The 19,231-nt window shown below is 39.6% G+C and overlaps 1 protein-coding gene and 1 long non-coding RNA gene across 4 annotated transcripts in view; both read right to left on the reverse strand.

The window, feature by feature from the left end:
* The window catches only part of LOC307161906, a 642,191-nt gene that overhangs the window by 541,431 nt on the left and 81,529 nt on the right, over window positions 1-19,231 (reverse strand). The window lies entirely within an intron of this gene.
* The window catches only part of ankrd12 (ankyrin repeat domain 12), a 61,808-nt gene continuing 43,317 nt past the window's right edge, over window positions 741-19,231 (reverse strand). The window contains exons 4-14 of one of the 3 annotated variants that reach the window (XR_013821813.1): window positions 18,810-18,881; window positions 16,589-16,735; window positions 15,061-15,264; window positions 12,791-12,933; window positions 12,452-12,599; window positions 7,157-11,718; window positions 6,942-7,040; window positions 6,180-6,323; window positions 4,908-5,003; window positions 1,669-1,953; window positions 741-1,511 (exon numbers count right to left, since the gene is read on the reverse strand). Coding sequence is in view for 2 of the 3 variants with exons in the window: in XM_079876826.1 (XP_079732952.1) it covers window positions 1,768-1,953; window positions 4,908-5,003; window positions 6,180-6,323; window positions 6,942-7,040; window positions 7,157-11,718; window positions 12,452-12,599; window positions 12,791-12,933; window positions 15,061-15,264; window positions 16,589-16,735; window positions 18,810-18,881 (5,801 nt within the window). In the remaining variant the exon portion in view is untranslated. Of the gene's footprint in view, window positions 1,954-4,907; window positions 5,004-6,179; window positions 6,324-6,941; window positions 7,041-7,156; window positions 11,719-12,451; window positions 12,600-12,790; window positions 12,934-15,060; window positions 15,265-16,588; window positions 16,736-18,809; window positions 18,882-19,231 lie in introns of all 3 variants that reach the window. The other 2 variants (XM_079876826.1, XM_079876827.1) reach the window with 2 other exon arrangements.

Raw genomic sequence — 19,231 nt, forward strand, 5'->3', positions numbered from 1 at the left:
TTATTTTTCTTTATTTCTACATTATTATTGGTTTTCCTTTCATTATTTATAATTTATTAATAGTTCCAAATAGACTGCTGATTATCCAAAAACAACAATAATGATATTATTAATTATAAATATAATATAAATATACATTTTAAGTAAATTGTCGTATAAATAATGTTATATTTTTATTAGTTATTTTCTTCATTTATAAATTATTATTGGTTTTCCTTTCATTATTTATAATTTATAATTAGTTTTTTAATAGTTTATAAAATAATAGTTCCAAAACAATGCAATATTCATACAGTTCATACAGATAAAACGTACAAGACTGAACTAAAAAATTTTTTTAAAGATAGTCTTTGATGTTGATTAATATTCTTTAATTTGTCCACTCTGCCATCTACTGGACACTCTTCTTCAAACTGAATATCCGAGTGCGTTTCAATCAGTAATTTTTCTGCAGAGTATAGAAACATTTATATTCACTGGTAAATTCCATGACTTGCACATTAAACAACAAAAAAAGAAGAAGAGCAAAACAGTTTTTGATTTCACAACCAATAAAATTTATTCAATTATATATTACAAATATGTACATCCTCATGTAACAAGTAAATATTAAAATAGACATATTTTTAGAACCATCGTTCAAAAGGCATTACGTTGTAAAAAATAGGTTTCGTTGTGATCTCACATTAAAACTGTAAAAGTAAGGGTATTTTTTTTCCTATTGAGAAACCACAACAAACTTTTTCTTTTTTTTTTTTAAATGTGCGCAAGACACAAGAGACGACACGCAAGAAGTGGATGTTACTAACAGACACGAGAATGGCGTAAAAAGAACCAGGACCACTTCAGTAAACCTCACCACGGTACAACTTTTCAGAAAGGGGACGAACCTGCGAAAGCATGCACATTATAGAAATCACAAGTCAAAAAACATCAGCTTTGATGGATGTCAAAGGGATAAAAAAAAAGAAAGAAGAAAAAAAAAAAAAACGAAACAGAAAAAGCATTTCAAAACACATGCTTAAAGAGTTAAGCAAACATCAACAGCAACAACAACAAAGAACTTCAATGTAAAAACAACTTTGGTCCATTAAACATTAGACAAAACAAAGTTTACAATCAAAATATTTATTACTTAAACTTTTTCCGTCCTCTCAGTTTTCTTTCATTTTTTTTTACAAGTTAAAAACAATAATTACATGGCTATTTACAAATGCACAATCAGTATGTATAAAATAAGTTAAAAAATGAGGAGCACAATCTATACATAATCTATGAACACTCAACTGTAGAAACATGTTGGACTTGAGATCTCTTTCTTAACGGAGGACGAAGATCTCTCTCGCTTCCCGATGGTGGTCTTCACCCTCCGGAGGCTGGTTTTCCGACACTCCTCTTTGTTGACCCGTGGTCCACCGTTCTGGATAGTGGACCTCAGGGTTAAGTGCGTTTTAGTCTGACGCTCGTATGGTGAAGTGCGTTTGCACTGGGTGCGTGTGGTCGAACCAGAACTAGAACAGCAAACACAGACTGAACCGGTGATGCCTGGAAGTGCAGCGCTCGTTTGTGTTACGCTTTTCTTTTTTTACTTCTTTTATTATAAATCTGGAGAGTCTGTGACACACAAACACACGACATACACGCGCACACACATACACACACACACACCTCTAAAATCAAGTGCTTCGTGTTTATCACCCTACGCACATCTTGACATCATCCACTTGTCATGGTCCGACAGCTACGAAACGTTATCTCATCACCAGGTCATATCGGTGTCAGGTCGAAGTCGTCATTGACCTCTACGAGAGGGATGTAGAATTCGGGAATCTCGAAAATGCTGGTAGACTTGTAAGTGGCGGGATCCAGTTCCTGCAGTTTTAGCTGCCACTCCAGCCGCTGAACCGCGTTTAACGCCGCTGCTTCATGTTGCTGACGCATCAAGAGACAAGTCTGAGGAAAAACACAGATTTGCGTCAGTTGTACAGATACGGTGACTTCAAATTGGTTAGCTTAAAGGGGTGGTTGAATATGATTTGACTTTTCTAACTTTAGTTAGTGTGTAATGTTGCTGTTTGAGCATAAACAACATCTGCAAAGTTACAACGCTCAAAGTTCAAAGCAAAGGGAGATATTTGCTTTTACAGAAATCGCTTTTTAAGGACTAAAACAAACGGCTGGTAGAGACTACACGGGTTAGTGACATCACCAACCCTAGAATTTGCATAAACCCCGCCCCCTGAACGCGATTTATAGATTATCAAGACTGAATATGCTAATCAATGACTAGAAGATAACTACACATAAGCTACATAAATTCACCAAATAACCATTCAGAAATGTTGTCACTTCTTCTTGAGTCTCTCCATCATTGTCTGACTTCGTTTTGAACATAAAAGGCTAAAAGTTTGTGAAATTTTTAGTGCATGTGTGTGTGAGGTAAAAGGACACGAGCTGTTGAAGCTCCGCCCCCTGTGCCGGGAGCAGCAGCTCATTTGCATTTAAAGGGACAGACACACACAAAACCAGTGCGTCACCCTCAAAAAGTGACAACTTTAACATGCTATATAAAAATATCTGTGGGGAATTTTGAGCTGAAACTTCACATACACACTCAGGGGACATCAGAGACTACATCTTGTGAAAAGGGCATTATACCACCCCTTTAAGACACACTTAATAGGGGCTTTCGCACCGGGAACTTAGTTCTAGGAACTAGCCACAAGGGTGGTTCCCAGATAACTAATGGTTCCCCTAGGAACTTTTTCCTGTTGCATTCGCACCGCCAGTAGGAACTCCGAAGTGACATAAGCAGCGCTTGTTGTTGTGACCTTTATTCTGACCTTTATTTTGACGGCGCGGCGAACACCAGAGCCTGAGCTAACAGTGCTCGCATTCTCCGTGTTCATTAGTTTACAATCTGTCTAACAGTCTTGTCTAATACGTTATTAGATAGAACTGTTATACATAGAAAGTAATGAAAGGTTATTAGCGTATGCCATGTGGTTGATGTCCAGTGTTGCTGGCTGAGCAGAAATACATAATCATGTATGGCTTGGTCCCCTCAAAGTTGCGTTGGATTTTCTCCTCAGCGTAACACCGTGTCCTAAGTAACCAGACGTGATGCGATGAGATTCCAGCGACAAATAATTTGTCTGTCCACACTAGACGCGACTGCAAGATGTGTCAAAATCAATCAAGACCCACAGCCAATCAGAACAGCATGTGGGCGGAGTCTCGCGGCACCAGGGAGTAATCTTGACGGCACTCGCAAGAAAATGGAGCTACATAATCAAATTCACAAATATTACACCACTTAAACATTATTAAAAATACATAGGCTACTGAGTTAGTAAAACAATCTTTGTCAAATAATACATTTCTTTGTTCATAGTTTGAACGTCCTTGTTTCCATTTGTTTAATTTCAAGATCAGAGGTGAATTATCCATTGTTGCTTTTACAGCCACAAAGCTGGAGCACTAAATGTTATTCAAAGTCACATTACACGCTTTTAACATTAAATAAAGCACATAAACAGTACCTGAGATTATCATTGCCACACTTTGTGTTTGTTGTTCCAGCGCGACGTCGCAGAAAAATAGAAACCGTTTCTAAAATAGAATCGTCGCGTGTTGCCGTCGCGGCTGGTTAGGACAAACACTCTCGATTAACATGGAAAATAACCTTTTATCGCGTGTAGTTAGGACATGGTGGAAAGGTTAAGAGGCCCATCTATCACTGTTCTCCATGTTCATAGAGTTAGTTTCTGGAGTAAATATACAGGCTATAATCTGTGTGTTTACACTGCCTTTTTAAAAATGGCGGGTACTGGTGTTTCGTGTGCGTTCGGCCAATCAGCGAACACTAACGTCACGGATAGTTCCTATAGTGCTTGTTTAGACCCGACTCTGAAGCAGGAGTTAAATAAGTTCCTCCAAAAGTAGTTCCTAAAACTAAAATCATTCCTAGTTCCTGCGGTGTGAACACGCCAAAGACCGGGAACTTCCGCCAATAGTTCTAGGAACTATGAAAAGATTTCTCCGGTGCGAAAGCCCCTAATGTTTGAATGTCATTGCATTAGACAACAAAACTTCATCTGTTTTTCAGAACTTCACTGTTTTGGCCGTATTATCCTCTTTTACAATGTCTTGATTTTGTTTTTGGGTTCTACTAGAATAGGTTTTCATGCTTCAATATTAAAAAAAAAAAATTTTCTCCATCGTTTTCACATATTCTCCATTGTTGCAGCACCTCTCTTCCTGTACAACGACGTAACTCGCTGCTTAACTACTATAGTACGATGCAACGTTGAAGAAATCAACTAGCTAGTCATAAAAACGTATCGTCGCAACTTTGTTGCCCGATCAAAAAATAAATATACCAAAATGTATTAGAAATACATTTATATATTTATGTACTTAATATAAATACCTTGCAATTGTACTTTTAGATTGATATACTTAAAGTCTGCTAAATTGGAACAACTAATTTTGTACTTAATGCACTTTAGTTATCCAGAAATAGTACTGGGGTTCAACTAAAGATATAGCCTACTTAAGTATATTTGATTGTGAACTATTGCAAGTATACTATAAATATCTTGCATTTAAAGACATTATACAGTGATCATACTATCTTTACTAAAAGTGATATTAAAACACATTTTAATCTTAATATTAAGAAATGTACATTGTCGCACTGATATAGAGAATAACTTCCTTTTGGAGTGAAATCAACTTGATTTAAATGTTTAATTATCTGATGCTATAACAATTATGCATTTTTGAGTATATAGCTAAAGTGTCCAAATATATTTTGAGGCCACTATACCATGATGTGTCTACAGATGCTGGTTGTTTTGAATCGTTTGATTCATTTAATTTTAAATTTATGTCTGTTTTTGTACCTTCAGTTTGTCAAACTTGTCATCTACATCCTGAAGCCAAGACATAAACTGCCTTGCATTGAACCGATCTCTAACAGAGGTCTTCCCATCATCACCCTGAAATGTAAAAAAAAAAAAAAAAAATTAGTAAATATGAAACGTACTGTATATGGAAAGACCAATTTTCTGAGGATTTAAACTAAATTATTTGTTTTTAAACAAGTTTTAAACCACAAGCTTTATTGACAGGATTTGTGGTCTGATGTTGATTACAGAAAATGCACTTCGTAATACAAGTTTTTGTTAAAAAATTCCAGTATTCCATAAAAATGCATTAAAGGGTTAGTTCACCCAAAAATGAAAATTCTGTCAGTAATTACTCACCCTCATGTTGTTCCAACCGCGTAAGACCTTCGTTCATCTTCGGAACACAAATTAAGATATTTTTGATGAAATCAGAGCTATGTCTCACTCCTCCATAGGCTGCTATGTGACCGAAACTTGCTGGCCCAGAAAAGTTATTAAAGACATCGTTAATATAGTCCAAGTGACTCCAGTGGCTCAATCTTAAGTATATCAAGCGACGAGAATACTTTTTGTGCGCAAAAACAAACAAAAATAACGACTTTATTCCACTTTTCATTTCCTTCTCTCTGGGCCTCGTAGTGTTTTTGCGCTGCGCGTCTGTGTTGCACGTCATCACGCATCACACACATGACCGGCGTCGGCCAATAGTGAGCCTACGTGGTGACGTGTAACACAGACGCGCTGCGCAAAAAGACTACGCGAACCAACTAGAGGCCCAGAGAGAAGGAAATGAAAAGTGGAATAAAGTCGTTATTTTTGTTTGTTTTTGCGCACAAAAAGTATTCTCGTCGCTTGATATACTTAAGATTGAGCCACTGGAGTCACTTGGACTATATTAACGATCTCTTTGATGACTTTTCTGGGCCAGCAAGTTTCGGTCACATAGCAGCCTATGGAGGAGTGAGACATAGCTCAGATTTCATCAAAAATATCTTAATTTGTGTTCCGAAGATGAACGAAGGTCTTACGCGGTTGGAACAACATGAGGGTGAGTAATTACTGACAGAATTTTCATTTTTGGGTGAACTAACCCTTTAAGAGCTGTAAAATTATCTCGATTCATCAACAATTCCTGTGTTTGGATTTTTAATTAATGTAAAATGTCATTTTATTGTACTCTTACATACATCAAATAAAAGTAACAGTGTTTGGTGTAAAAGTCCTTATTTCCATTAAAAATAATGTCCTAATAATGTGGCCACTCACCTGGACGTCCTGGGGCATGTTATATACTTCGGCATCCAATAGGACTGTACAGGCACTGAATGGAAGCGTCTGATTGGCTAGTGTTCTTGCAGCCCGATAATGAACTCTCAAAACCTCCTGCTCATTGGATACAATCAGCTTTTCCTAGAAGAGCAAAAACCTCAATCATTCATTCATTCAATTCAATTAATCTTTACTGCAACCAAAAATCAGCAACCTAAAGCTAAAAAATAATCTAAAACAAAATAATATTTCTCTATGTTTCTTACATGACTACACTTGTAATGTCTATTTGATGCTTTTCTCATTTAACTCAATAATGACTTTAAATTATCTTTTGGGGGTAATTTCTCATCCAAATTTGATGTGCGTTTAAATTATGATTAATCCCATTAAAATCTGAATCGCTTGAGAGCCCTACTTATTATTTTCAACCAAACTGTTGATGGACCCCCATTGATTTCCACAGTATTTTTTTTCCTACTATGGAAGTCAATGGGGTCCTTCATCTGTCTGGTTACCGAGATTCTTCAAAACATCTTCCTTTGTGTTCAGCAGAAGAAAGAAATTCAAACAAGTGATGAAACAACTTGGGGGTGAGTAAGTGAAGACAGAATTTTCATTTTTTAGTGAACTATTCCTGTAATACATTTTTGCACAAATCCTCAGCATTTCCATCATGAACCCTTTTGCGTTCCCCTTTAGCTCAGGAAACTGAGATTGATGTTCAGTAAATACAGTATATTTTAGGCTTCCATTTACCCTTTCGATGCTGTGCTGCAGTCTTAGCTTCATCCGTACCACCTCTTGCTGTTTGAACATCTCCTTCAGTGGTTCAAGTAGAGAGGGAGGTGGCGTTATCTACAAGTGCAAACAGATTTAGATTTGAGCATTAGTTTCATTTTATTGTTCTTAGACTCGAGTAAAAATTTCTTACAATCATGACTTTCACAGAACGGAAGTGGTGACCAGCTTACCGTTGGGATGCAGAGCTTGCTGAGAGGGTTTCCATCCAGCAAATAGGACCCGTTAAATGTCACATATTCATCGTAGTACTGAGGTGCTTGAGGAATGACACTACAAAGTACTTTCCTCTTCTCCTCAATCTTCTTGCGAATGTGCAAGTACTCATAATATGGGTTTGCTCTCTCCGTCTGGTAAGGCTGGATCTCTTCAAGCTTCAATGCATCTACGATTGCAGCTAATGACTGTTGCGCCTTTTCTTTGACCTGCTGAGCCGTAAGGTTAATTTGGGCCGGAGGTGAAACCCTATGCATCTTTCGTTTCCTTGGATGGGTCGTCTGCATATCAGCTTCTTCTTCAAGGAGTCGGACTTTGGCTCTGGCCCCAGATGCATCACAATCTCTCTCCGCGATGGATATCGGGGAGGAACTTCCCGAGGTCGCGCCACTGTGCAGATCCGCCTGATTATCGGGATTGACAGTCGCACTGCTTTGACCCTGTTCTTCATTAGTCTGAAGGTCAGAATTCACAGGCTTCTCCTCGACAGCAAGTTGTTCTGATGTCTCTGCATCAGCCTTGCTTTCAGATGGAGCTTGTGTCGTTGCACCTTCGTCTGAAGACAGGACTTTCACCCCATCCATTTCTGTGATTCGGTTCTTGTCCGAAACATCTTCAGACAGCTCCATGGGCTCCTCAGGGACCCTTTCTGGACTGGCACAGCGAGACACATTTGTCACCGAAGCTGCATGAAGGCCTGGCTCGTGTTTCTCTGGCTGAGCGTCAACTGTATCCAATGGCTCACTGGAGATCTTTGAGAAACTTTCGTCTTGCACAATTGCATCACCGTTTTCGGTATCATCTTGGACACTGGTTGTTCTCAGCAGTGGTTTAGTAGTTTCTTCAGAGCTGGATCTACATGAACCAATAGATGGACTCGGAGAGCTTGTCCAACCTGATTTGGTGAGGTTTTCCCCACACTTTTCCACTTTGTTCTCAGAAACAACTAAGGGTTTCTCTCTTTGCTCTGGCCTCAAACTAGAGTCTGCTGTCAATGTCTGTTCGCTACTGGAAACGGGGGCAGTTTCCCATTGCTGGCTACTTGAATGCAAAGGTGAACTGGCATCAGAAGGATTTTGTGTGTGAGAAGACTGAAATGATGCAACAGCTTGTGAAGACTCCTTGTTTGATCCCTCTGTCATTACGGCACCAGGGACGTCAAGCTGGCCCAGACTTGCATGCTCTATTTGACTACTAGTGTTGCAAGACCTGCTCTTCTCTTGCAAATGGGTCTGAAACACACTGTTAGCCTGTTTGAGGCTACCTAGGTCTTTTGCACTAGACTCTCGCAAGTTTGGTGAAGGTTGAACTTGAACAGGTGTGACGCCTTCAGTTTCATTACTAGTCAGACTTTCCCTTTCTGGAAGCGCACTAGTAAGACTTTGACTGCTCGGAGTTTCCTGAACAGGGGACATGCTAATCTCAGTTGAATGAACCGTAGCTTGTTCGCTGCTTGGGTGTGAGACAATACTGATAATCGGAGACTCTTCCGTCGATCTTGTTTCAGCTGGTGACACCTTGGCTTCTTCATCCAAAATAGCCCTTAAGCATGGGGACGCATGCCTGCTTGATAATGGTGTGCGATTGCAGAGAGCAGTTTCAGGAAGACTGCTGGTATCTTTATCGTGAACAGTGGGTGATCTGGAGGACTGTAAAATGAGGGAAGACTGCAGGAAAGGTGGTTGGGAATCTGAAGCTTCCATGTTCACATCAGAATCATATTCAGTTGGTTTAGGTGTCGCGTGACAGGAATCTTCTGAACTTGCCACAGAAACCATGGACACTGATCTTGACATAAGGCCAGATTTTTCACTCTCTGGTCTTGGCGATCGATTAAGATTGTTTTCCGTTACTGGACCATTCTTTCCCAAGGTTTTTGCATCTACAGAGAGCGTTCTTCCAATGGTGGCATCTTTCAAGATCTTCTCGCGATGCACATCTGGTGCGTCTGAGCTCTTTGACCGAGTTAGCTCCTTGGTTACACAAGGCTCACTGGACAAAGAGGACGATTTTGTTTTTTCCTTGCTTTTCTGTTTCCCAAGATCAGTTCCTGGACGCTGCTTTAGCCGCTCCCGTTCCTTCTGCTTGATTTTCTCCAAGTGCTTCCTATGCCACTGTTCAATTTCCTGGTCCTTGAGACTGAGCATGCGTTCAAAGCTGGTCTTCATGAGGTCATCGTTCACCAACCTCTTTTCTTTGGGACGAGTATCCTTTAGAGTAGGTGCAACCTTAGATTTGGAGTCCACTTCACTTGGTTTCGTCTTGCTAATTTTGCCATCCCTGTTCAGCTGGGATCGATCTTTTTCCTTTTCCTTGTGTCGGTCTCGCTCACGGTCCCGATGTCTTTCAGACTCCCGGTCCCTCTCTCTTCTATCTCGGTCTTTCTCTGGAGGCTTGGTTACCTCTTCTTTTGATTTAGATGAAGCGACCTTGTTGTTCTCACAAACGTAGCTTTTCTTCTCTTCCAATAACAACTTTAGATTGGAGTAGGATGAGGAAGAGGGGGTGGTCTCTTTTGATTTCTCCTTTTTCCTCTTGTCAGAATCTTTTTCCCGTTCTTTTTCTTTACTGCGGTCAGATTTTCCATGATCAGTGGTTTTCTCGGGGGCTTTTCCTTTCTTTTCTGAACTCGTTTTATCTTTGTCTCTGTGGTCACCAGAAGAGTGCTCCTTCTCAGCTCTTTTGTCAAGCTTGTCCTTGTCCTTATTCTTCTTGTTGTCTTCATGCTTTTTCATCAAAGACGTTACTTTGAGCTTTTCACTCTCTTTATGGCTCTTGTCATTGGGTGAATGTGATATATTTGTTAATTTCTCCTTTTCTTTCCATCGATCTGTAGAGTTGTGAAGTTCAGGCTTGTCAGCTAAATGTTCAGATTTTATCTTCTTATCTTTATCTGCATGTTTCTTGTCAGACTTTTCAGACTCCCGGTCTTTTGTTGGTGGCCGCTTATCAGTTTTCTCGCGAGAGTTCTTTTCTGGAGACTCCAGCTGATCTTGGTCTGCTGAATTGACAGTAATTGGTTTATCATCTACTTCTTCTTTCACTCCTGAACTGTACAGTGAGCTGTCAGGAATTCGGCCAGAGCCAAGACCCTCAGTCCGATCATCAACTTCATCTCCTTTTCCATCCTTTACACGCTCCTCTTTAAGGGGCACCTCTTTTTTCTCTTTTTTAATGGTCTTGTCCTTATCTCGCTCCTCTTTTGGCCTCCTGTCTTTACTGCTGCTACTGCTTGAATGTTTGTCTTTTGATGCCCCTCGTTCCTCTTTAACAGGCGATGAGTCTGAGGATTTCAGAGGAGATCCGCCAGCAAGCATCTCACATTTGCCTGTGAGATCTTCGTTTTCATCACTTTTGAAGAAGTTCTCCTTCCAAAACTCCCGATCAAACTCCATGTTCCTATGTCCATCCTTGCGTGGCTCTTTCTGCCGGTGGCGATTCCTCTCAGCCTCATGCTCCTTCCTGTACTTTTCCTTCTCCTTGTGTTTCAGCTTGTGCTTTTTTACCACTTTTCCGTCTTTGTCAGTCTTCCTGAAGACAGCCTCAGAACTGTCTATACTGTTGCTTAGACTACTGTCTTTGAAAGGACTGGAACTGCCATCATCTCCATCTAAGTTAGGCTCCTTGTGGTGATGCTTGCTCTTTTCTTTGTGCTTGCAGCTCTTACTGCTAGAACCTTCTGTGCAGAAGTCAGACTCTGTGTAGTGGTTGTATTTGACGCCGTCCCCTGGACAGGACCCATCACCAATAGAAACACAAGTCTTAGCGTTCTCCTGTTTCAGTGGGGTTGTCTGCTTGTCAGTTTGGCTGTGGTTCAGCTTAGGGGACTTGACGACAGACAGGTGAAAGAGGTGGACCGATGTGTCATCCTTTGCACTGAATGACATTTTGAATGAATCTTCTTCCCTGACGCCCTTGTCAGAATTGTCGGACACAGTCGCCGAAGTAAACAGAATAGACTTGCTGTTCTCTTTCCCTTCTTCTCGGACTTCTTGGTTCTCCTTGTTTTTGCTTTGGCTCTTGTTCTTTTTCTTTTGTTTACCTTTTTCTTTCTGTTCCACTGGCGTGAGAGTCAAGCTTTCTTTCTTCGATCTACTGTCCGTTTTGTGACCATCCACACTGACCGACCTGGTAGGCGAGCTCCTTCTTTCTGTCGGCACCTCAGCTTCATCACTAGAACTGTCTGAACTGCAGTAGACGCGGGACGCTTTTGTTTTTTTAGACTTGCACACCAGCGTTGACTGGTCGCTTTTGCTGCCTTGTTTGGAAGTATAGTGGTTCCTTTCCTTCTCCTCCTTCTCCTTTTGCCGTAGCTCTCGCCTTAAGATGTGTCGGTCATTAAGTGCCTTACTGAGGTCCTCCTCCTCTTCCTCATCCTTGAACTCGTATTCATCCAGCCCTGACATGGACGATGAAGCCTTCACTGTTGTCGATTTACTGTCAGAGTCCTTTTCAGCATCTGAGTACTCCATGTTCTCGTCTACACTGGATGGATTCACCGACGGTGGGTCCTCTGATTCTGTGACATACAAAATAATAGAAACGGGGAATTAACATAATGCTATTAAATCAAACGTATAAGAAATAAAAGGAATATCTGTGTTTAAATAAATATTAATGCCAGTAATGCATAACCAGAACTAGTAACAATTTTAAAAAGGCTCAACCAACATTTATTTAACCAATTAAATTAAGTACTTAATAAATAATGTCTGAGGTAACCAAGAGAATGAAAAAAAAAAAAATACTTGACACTCAACTTGCACATAATTCTTTAGGTCTACAAATAGAAGAAAAATTCTATTCTGCAACAATGTTGTTTAGATAAAAATGTTGACTTTAGCTCAGTCCGTTTTCTATTGAATGGGCATTTAAAGATAAAAACAATCGATCGTATGACCGATGGTAGTGCCGTGCTCTACTGTTTAACTAGACATTTCTTTGATCATTAATTAAACAAATTTTTAGCTTGAACCCAATGTTAGTCGCTTTGTATAAAAGCAGCTGACAAACGCAGAGATGTAAAATACACTAAATATCAGAAATAAATGTTCCTCCAAATGGGTTAATAAAACTAACCCAGAGAACATACAAAACTATTTAGAAAATGGATATGACTTGACTTGGACTGTACGTAAGATATGTCTGATTGCATGCCGCAAACGTCGACAGTCCTTGTATTAAACCCGGAAAAAAGAAAAGTTCAAAAGAAATACCAATAGCAACAGCACTGGCTGTCAACGTCTCTGTACCTGAAGAGCTCTCTTCTGCTTCTGAGAGCGGGATCTCTCCCTTGAGTAATTGCTCAAGCTCCTGAGAGTCAGCAACATCAACGGGTCTCTCCCCTCTCTTGTTGGCCTGGAAGGCATTGCCTCCGTGACGTAAGAGCAGCTTCACAATCTATGAAAGTTTGGCAAAACATGACAGAGACAATATACACAGGTGAATAAGATTATCGGGAAGATTCACAAATGCTTGCAACAGATATTAGTCCATTTTGAGTGTATCGTCATCAATGTTTAACAAAAGTGTGCTGCAAGTATTAGGTTGATCACTAGCTGTAAATGGCATAATTTAAAGTAAAAACTCACATCTTTGTGTCCGCTGCTGGAGGCGTCATGAAGCGGAGTGTCATCATCCAATCCTTGCGTGTTCACTTCCGCTCCTGCACCAATCAGAACCTTCGCCACATCATAGTAACCAAGGTTACAAGCTTCATGGAGAGGCGTCCAACCTGAAGAAAAAATAAATAAAATCAAACTGGTTTGAGCTCATGAGAATCTACAACTTGAAGAAAAATTGGATAACTGTTTAATCCTATAAAGCCAACACAGTATCATATTTGATAGGCAAATTTCTACGGCCTCTAAATTATCAACATGATTAAAACTTTGCTGAAGTCCCAGGACTACAGATGAAAAATAGCCTCTGGCTAAAAGGGGTGTAAATCTATCCCATGCTAAAATGTGCAAATCTATTGCAAATCCTTATCAGAAAACAACCAAAATTAGGTATTCCCTCTTGGAATTTATTTAATTTTAGTTTTTAGTTTTTTACTAGTACACCACAGCCTGGGGCACATGAAGACATGCTAAGAATATTTTTTTCAACAGATAAATACACTAGAACAAAGACAAATGAAATAATCAGTGCTTTTCAGGTTTTTCAGATAGGTCTAACATAATTTTGAAGGCACAGAAATAAAATAAAAAGTCAATAGTGGTTGCATTATATGTTTTGAAAGTATAGAACTTTGATCATAAATCTAAGCATTCAAATATCATCTTACCAAGACACATAATTAGGAGATATTTATGCTGATATTTATATGCATTTCACATTTCAAATATTGATTTATGGTTTTACAGGGCTCTCAAGTTTTGAAGACAGGCAAGAGTGACACCCCCCCCCCCCCCCGCCCTTTTTTGTTGTTGTTATTAATAATTGCTCAAATACCAAATACAAATTATTTATTAAATTTCCGCACTGTGTGTGTGTGTGTGTGTGTGTGTGTGAGAGAGAGAGAGAGAGTGTGTGTCTGTGTGTGTGTGTGTGTGTGTGTGTGTGTGTGTGTGTGTGTGTGTGTGTGTGTGTGTGTGAGAGTGTGTGTGAGAGTGTGTGTGAGAGAGAGAGAGAGAGAGAGAGAGAGAGAGAGAGAGAGAGAGAGAGAGAGAGAGAGAGAGAGAGAGAGAGAGAGAGAGAGAGAGAGAGAGAGAGAGATTATGACTGGTGTTGTTTATTGAAAGTGTTTGTTGCCTTTTTGGACTTGTTGCCTTCCACCTGCACTGTCTCCTCCTCTAATGGATCTACCCTTTTCGGCACCTTCTCTGGGACAGCATCCTCTAACCTGGCCTTTTTAGGGGACTTTCCTCTCAGGGCGAATGAGAGGATGCTTAATTGCTTTTTACCTGACATCTTTGAAAGACAGATGCAATGATTAATGCATCCATGGCCAGGATATAATTATAAAATATGACATGATTTTAAAAGTGACCTATAACATCGACTATGCAATACACTTTAATTTATTTAGTGCTAATAAAATTATTAAGCCTATTTGGAGAGAGAGAGAGATGTTTATAATGTGACAATATATCAGTCATCGTGTGATAACGAAAATATGACAAGGCCTAGACTACTTGTTCTGAGCAGGTGTTGTCAGTGAACAGGCTGTAAAACTGTTGGCTAAGTTAGACACTCACGAAAAACTGATGCTAATTATCTGGGAAACATTCTCTAACAGCAGTCAAGTTGTCACTGTTTGTGTCAAACAAGTTGTGAATTTGTTGCAACATTAAAACAGGAGATCATCATGACTTACTCTGTGCTCAAAGTGATGCTCGGAGCTCCAGTGGTTTCCTCTATGGGTGAACGAAACTTTGAACGAAGACGCTGTAGCAGAATCACGTTAACAATTCCAGGATGTGCTTTTTTTCATTGGTTGTTGCGTTAAATCTTACCCAGATACAATAGTGCTATTTTCTGATTGGCTATTGTGTAGCCCCTTTCTTTTTTTTTGATTGGCTGATAAGTGGCAGGCTCGGCTAGGCGTTCCATAGTGAGATCGGCACGGCCAGAGAAATTCTGGGCGCTGCGGCATAAATAGTTTTTCCGCGTGAGAAATACAATGTGTGGCGGGAGTGCGTGACAAAAGACCGAAATGAGTGACTGTCACGCTCAATGCGTGACACTTGAGAGCCCTGGTTTTACAGTAGAAACCATGACTATATTAATTTTAAAACTCCTGAACAAAGTAATCAAAGTACATGATAAAACGATTATTTAATTCCATAAAACATGAAAATAAACAACAGACAGTTTGTTATCAGGCGATGTAATCCTGTAAAACACACAGTCTCACCTGCAAAATCTTTGACGTTTACATCTGCTCCAAGGCCGATGAGTTCCTTCACCTGCTTGACGTCCCCTCTGATGGCAGCCATGTGCAGGGGAGTCTCCCCTCTCTCGTTTCGTTTGTTCACTTTGTCCTTCTGCCGTGTGGATGAGCTGCTAGCGATCTTCTTCTGCACCGCCGGAGATTGAGAGGGGTGGCTCGGTGTGGTATCTGAGATTACAAACCGATTAACCAGAACGTTAAGGTCATTCGGTTTATCTGAATTGTCAATCTGACCTGTCTAGACTACAAAAGAAAGCGAGCGCCCTGATAACAAATGACTACATCATAACTCATAAATAAACTGGCGGCTGCAGGTGAGAGTCATTAACTAAACCTAAAATTATTAAAAAAACACTTCCAATAATTGAAATAAAGCTGAAATAAACTTAAAAAGAAATATTTGATGGAAAACTAGCAACTAAAATAAATAAGTTGAAGTACTTTAATCACTAAAACTAAAATTGAAAAACAATTAGAAATATTAGAAACAAATCAAAATGGCAAAAGCATATAATAAAACTATAATAATAATAATAATAATAAAAAAAAACTTTATATAGAGTTTCTCAAAATGCATCACATAGAAACAACCATGACAAAACAATAATGCATAAGTAAACAATAAATAAACACACATATCACAGTATAAAAGCTAATTCAAAATATTAATACATACTTAGGGCTGGGCGATATATCGCATGACATTGTTAGGCGCATCTCGTCAGTAAAGCTGGTTCCTTGATTAGTAGTAAATCGCCATCACCTGCTTTCAGATGGAGCGGCATTCACTACAAAGAGCCGTAGTTAACTGACAAGCTGAGCCATATCGCATTAATATCGTGGACGTATCGCCTGCGATAATTAATGCGATATGGCTCAGCTTGTCAGTTAACTACGGCTCTTTGTAGTGAATGCCGCTCCATCTGAAAGCAGGTGATGGCGATTTACTACTAATCAAGGAACCAGCTTTACTGACGAGATGCGCCTGACAATGTCATGCGATATATCGCCCAGCCCTATACATACTATAAAAGTATATAAACAAAACTAAATGAACACTAGAGAGATATAAATACTGAAAACATTTATACACTCCATATAAATATCCTTATAATTTTTAAATACTGGCTTTTGACATGAACAAATAAAATTCAGGAGAGAAGGATGGGCTACTAAAGAAAATATGGTTACACTTTATTTTAAGGTGTCATTGTTACAGTGTAATTATATATTTAAGTACTGAGTAATAATAATTAACAACATGTACTTACTATAGGGTTAGGGTAGGATTAGGGTTTGGTTTAGGGTTAATTGCATGTAATTATGCATAATTTACTGTTATTACTACGGTAAGTACATGTAACATATGTAACAAGGACAAATATCAGTGACAACTTTTACCTCAGTATAAAATCACCCGATGTTTAGCTATAAAAAAACAGTGCAAAAGGTGAAGAAAAAATAATAAATACTAGAGTTCATAATTTCCTACCTGGACTGTTGTCTCTCGCCGTCATCTGCATGACAAGTGCCATTTGCTTTCGTTCTGATAAAGGGTAGCCAAACAAAATGTTCACAGGGGTCGACTTCTTAGTCCCTGGCTCCTTCTTAACTTTCTTCTTATCTGGAACATCTTTGTCTGCAGCAAACAAGAAAACGGATGAACAGAGCATGAGCACAGCTTTTCTCTTGCATTCATGCATCTCAGTTCCTGAAAATGTCAACGTCTGATGCAATTTATGCCCTTTAAACAAACAGCTGGAGGAATTGCAATGGAAACTTTCCAGCCTGACAGACACATGCATTACCCATCTAACACCGTTCCCATGAGCCTCTGTGCGCTATTGAAAGGCATGCCATTAAAACAGATGCAGCTGTTAAACCGAGAAAGAGTCAGTGTGTGTGTGTGTGTGCTTCCCTGAACCGGATCGCTTTTTATAATGACACAAATATGAAAAGCGAATGCGCGAGACGACTCTGCACATCAAATGATGCAACCAAAAGTCGACTGTCTCTCTGAGAGTGATGCAAAAAGGCTAGCATACAGAGAAGGTCATGCGGAAATGGTTACGGAAACTAGATTCGTTTCAGCCAGCGTCGGACGGAGGGTCAGGAGGAGAGAAACAAATAAAGGTGGTGCCGAACCGTGATGCACTTCAGACCGTTGCGTTGGAGCAACACAGCAAGAGTTTGCTATGGTGTAGAGCTGCACGATTAATTGTTAAAAGGTCGCGATATCGACTCAAACACCCACGCGGGATCATTCCTAAATGACAACCCGTCTATTAAACCGTTAACAAAATCACACCAGAACTTTCAAATCTGTGTTCGCGCTGCCCAGAGAGCAGTTATCATTTACGAAACGGCTTCACAAACAGTCTTTTCAACCACACAGTATCGTTAATTCTGTGTTATAAATACTCAAATCATCACAGAAGAACTACAAATCCCCTTTTAAAAGTAACATGGTGCTTTAAATAACGATTGTGTCAATTACATGGTTACTAGGGGTGTAACGGTTCACAAAATTCACGGTTCGGTTCGATACGATACACTGGTGTCACGATTCGGTACGTTTTCGATACAGCAAAAAGAAAGAAATGCCAGAGAAATTTCCTTGATTTTTTTTTGTTTTGTTGAGCAATGATGGAGCTATACTTGACTCTTCTTAGGAGCATATAAAACAAAACAGCTCCTTATAAAAAATAAATAAAAAAAGTAGCCTGACATTGCAGACAAAGGTTTATTTTATTTCAGATTAACATTTGAGGGCAGCAATTTTATTCATAATGTCGAAATAAAACCGACATACTTGAAAGCATTGTACCATTCCTGCCAAACTTCCATAGTTACAGTTAGTGTTACTACAGTAAATCCATGGTGAATGTTGCTGATCTGTGGACTTAAAACCTATAACTAGTTTATTTATGGCAGTGTTTCTCCTGGTTTCCACGTCAGCGCTGTTTGATCCTTTAATAACGGAGAAATTTGAATGTTTCTAACTAGATCTCACAGCGATGTTATTACTTCAATCATTGGCGAATTAAAATGCTTTCTTTACTGGATCTCTTAGCGCTGTGTATTAACAGTATCGCTTGATCAAGATCGGCTCGCGCTGCATTGGTCCAAACTGATAAACGGTCCGTGAAGCACAAAATAATGAGTAGCGCAGTTTCGTTCCGCTTTCATTACGTTTGCCATTTGATGTTAGGCAGCGTTGTGTCGGTTGTGCCAGCGAGACAGACTGCTAACAAAATTTGGGTCGCACCAGCAGGAAAAATGGTCCAACAAATCGTTCGGTTTGTAATGCGTACCGAACCGAAAAGCCTCGTACCGAACGGTTCAATACGAATACGTGTATCGTTACACCCTTAATGGTTACACCAGTAGGTGGCGGCAAGTGACTGTTAAATGTATTTATCATTGAATCATTCACTCAAGAGATTTGTTCAAAAACGCAGCTTCAAGTATTTATGAATTTTTTTTTAACATTCATTCTAATTAGCTGAACATTTAATTAAATTAAATAGACTGAGGCAGTTAATATTTTTTTCAGAACCTCTAGTAATTTACATGTTATTTTATTAAGCTGTCTGTTCAGAATCGTAGGAGAATCGTGATCTCTGTTTGAAACAAACAAAAATAAAAATCATGATTGTCAATTCTTCCAGAATCGTGCAGCTCTACTGTGCGACTTTAACGGAGGCTGTTACCTGCGTATATCCTGCAGGGAGGAAGTAATCTCTCTCCCCACACATCGCTCGACTGCCCGGGGTCAGAGTCATCTACAGTGCAGAAGCAGAGAGGCGGGAGTGGGGAAGAAGGGGAAGGTTCAGGGTTCGAGAGGTGGATGGGAAGGAGGGACGGGAGAGCAGAGCACTGATTACACCCACAGGCTCCGCCCCTCACTCAAATGACAAATCACAGCACAGGATTCAATGACTCCGGGATGAATATTAAGAGCCACAGATGACATCACAAACCTAAATCCATTCCGATCCAAAAAGCAGGACATAAAAGTCTCAGCATAAACTTACAAATTCACAATAAGCGTACTTCTTAAAATCTTGAATATTGGTTTTGTTTATATTAGTGTTGTTATCGATAACTAAAAACTAATAAAATATTTTTTTTC

The sequence above is a fragment of the Squalius cephalus genome (genome assembly GCF_949319135.1).
Source record: "Squalius cephalus genome assembly, chromosome: 7".
In the NCBI taxonomy this organism is placed as follows: domain Eukaryota; kingdom Metazoa; phylum Chordata; class Actinopteri; order Cypriniformes; family Leuciscidae; genus Squalius; species Squalius cephalus.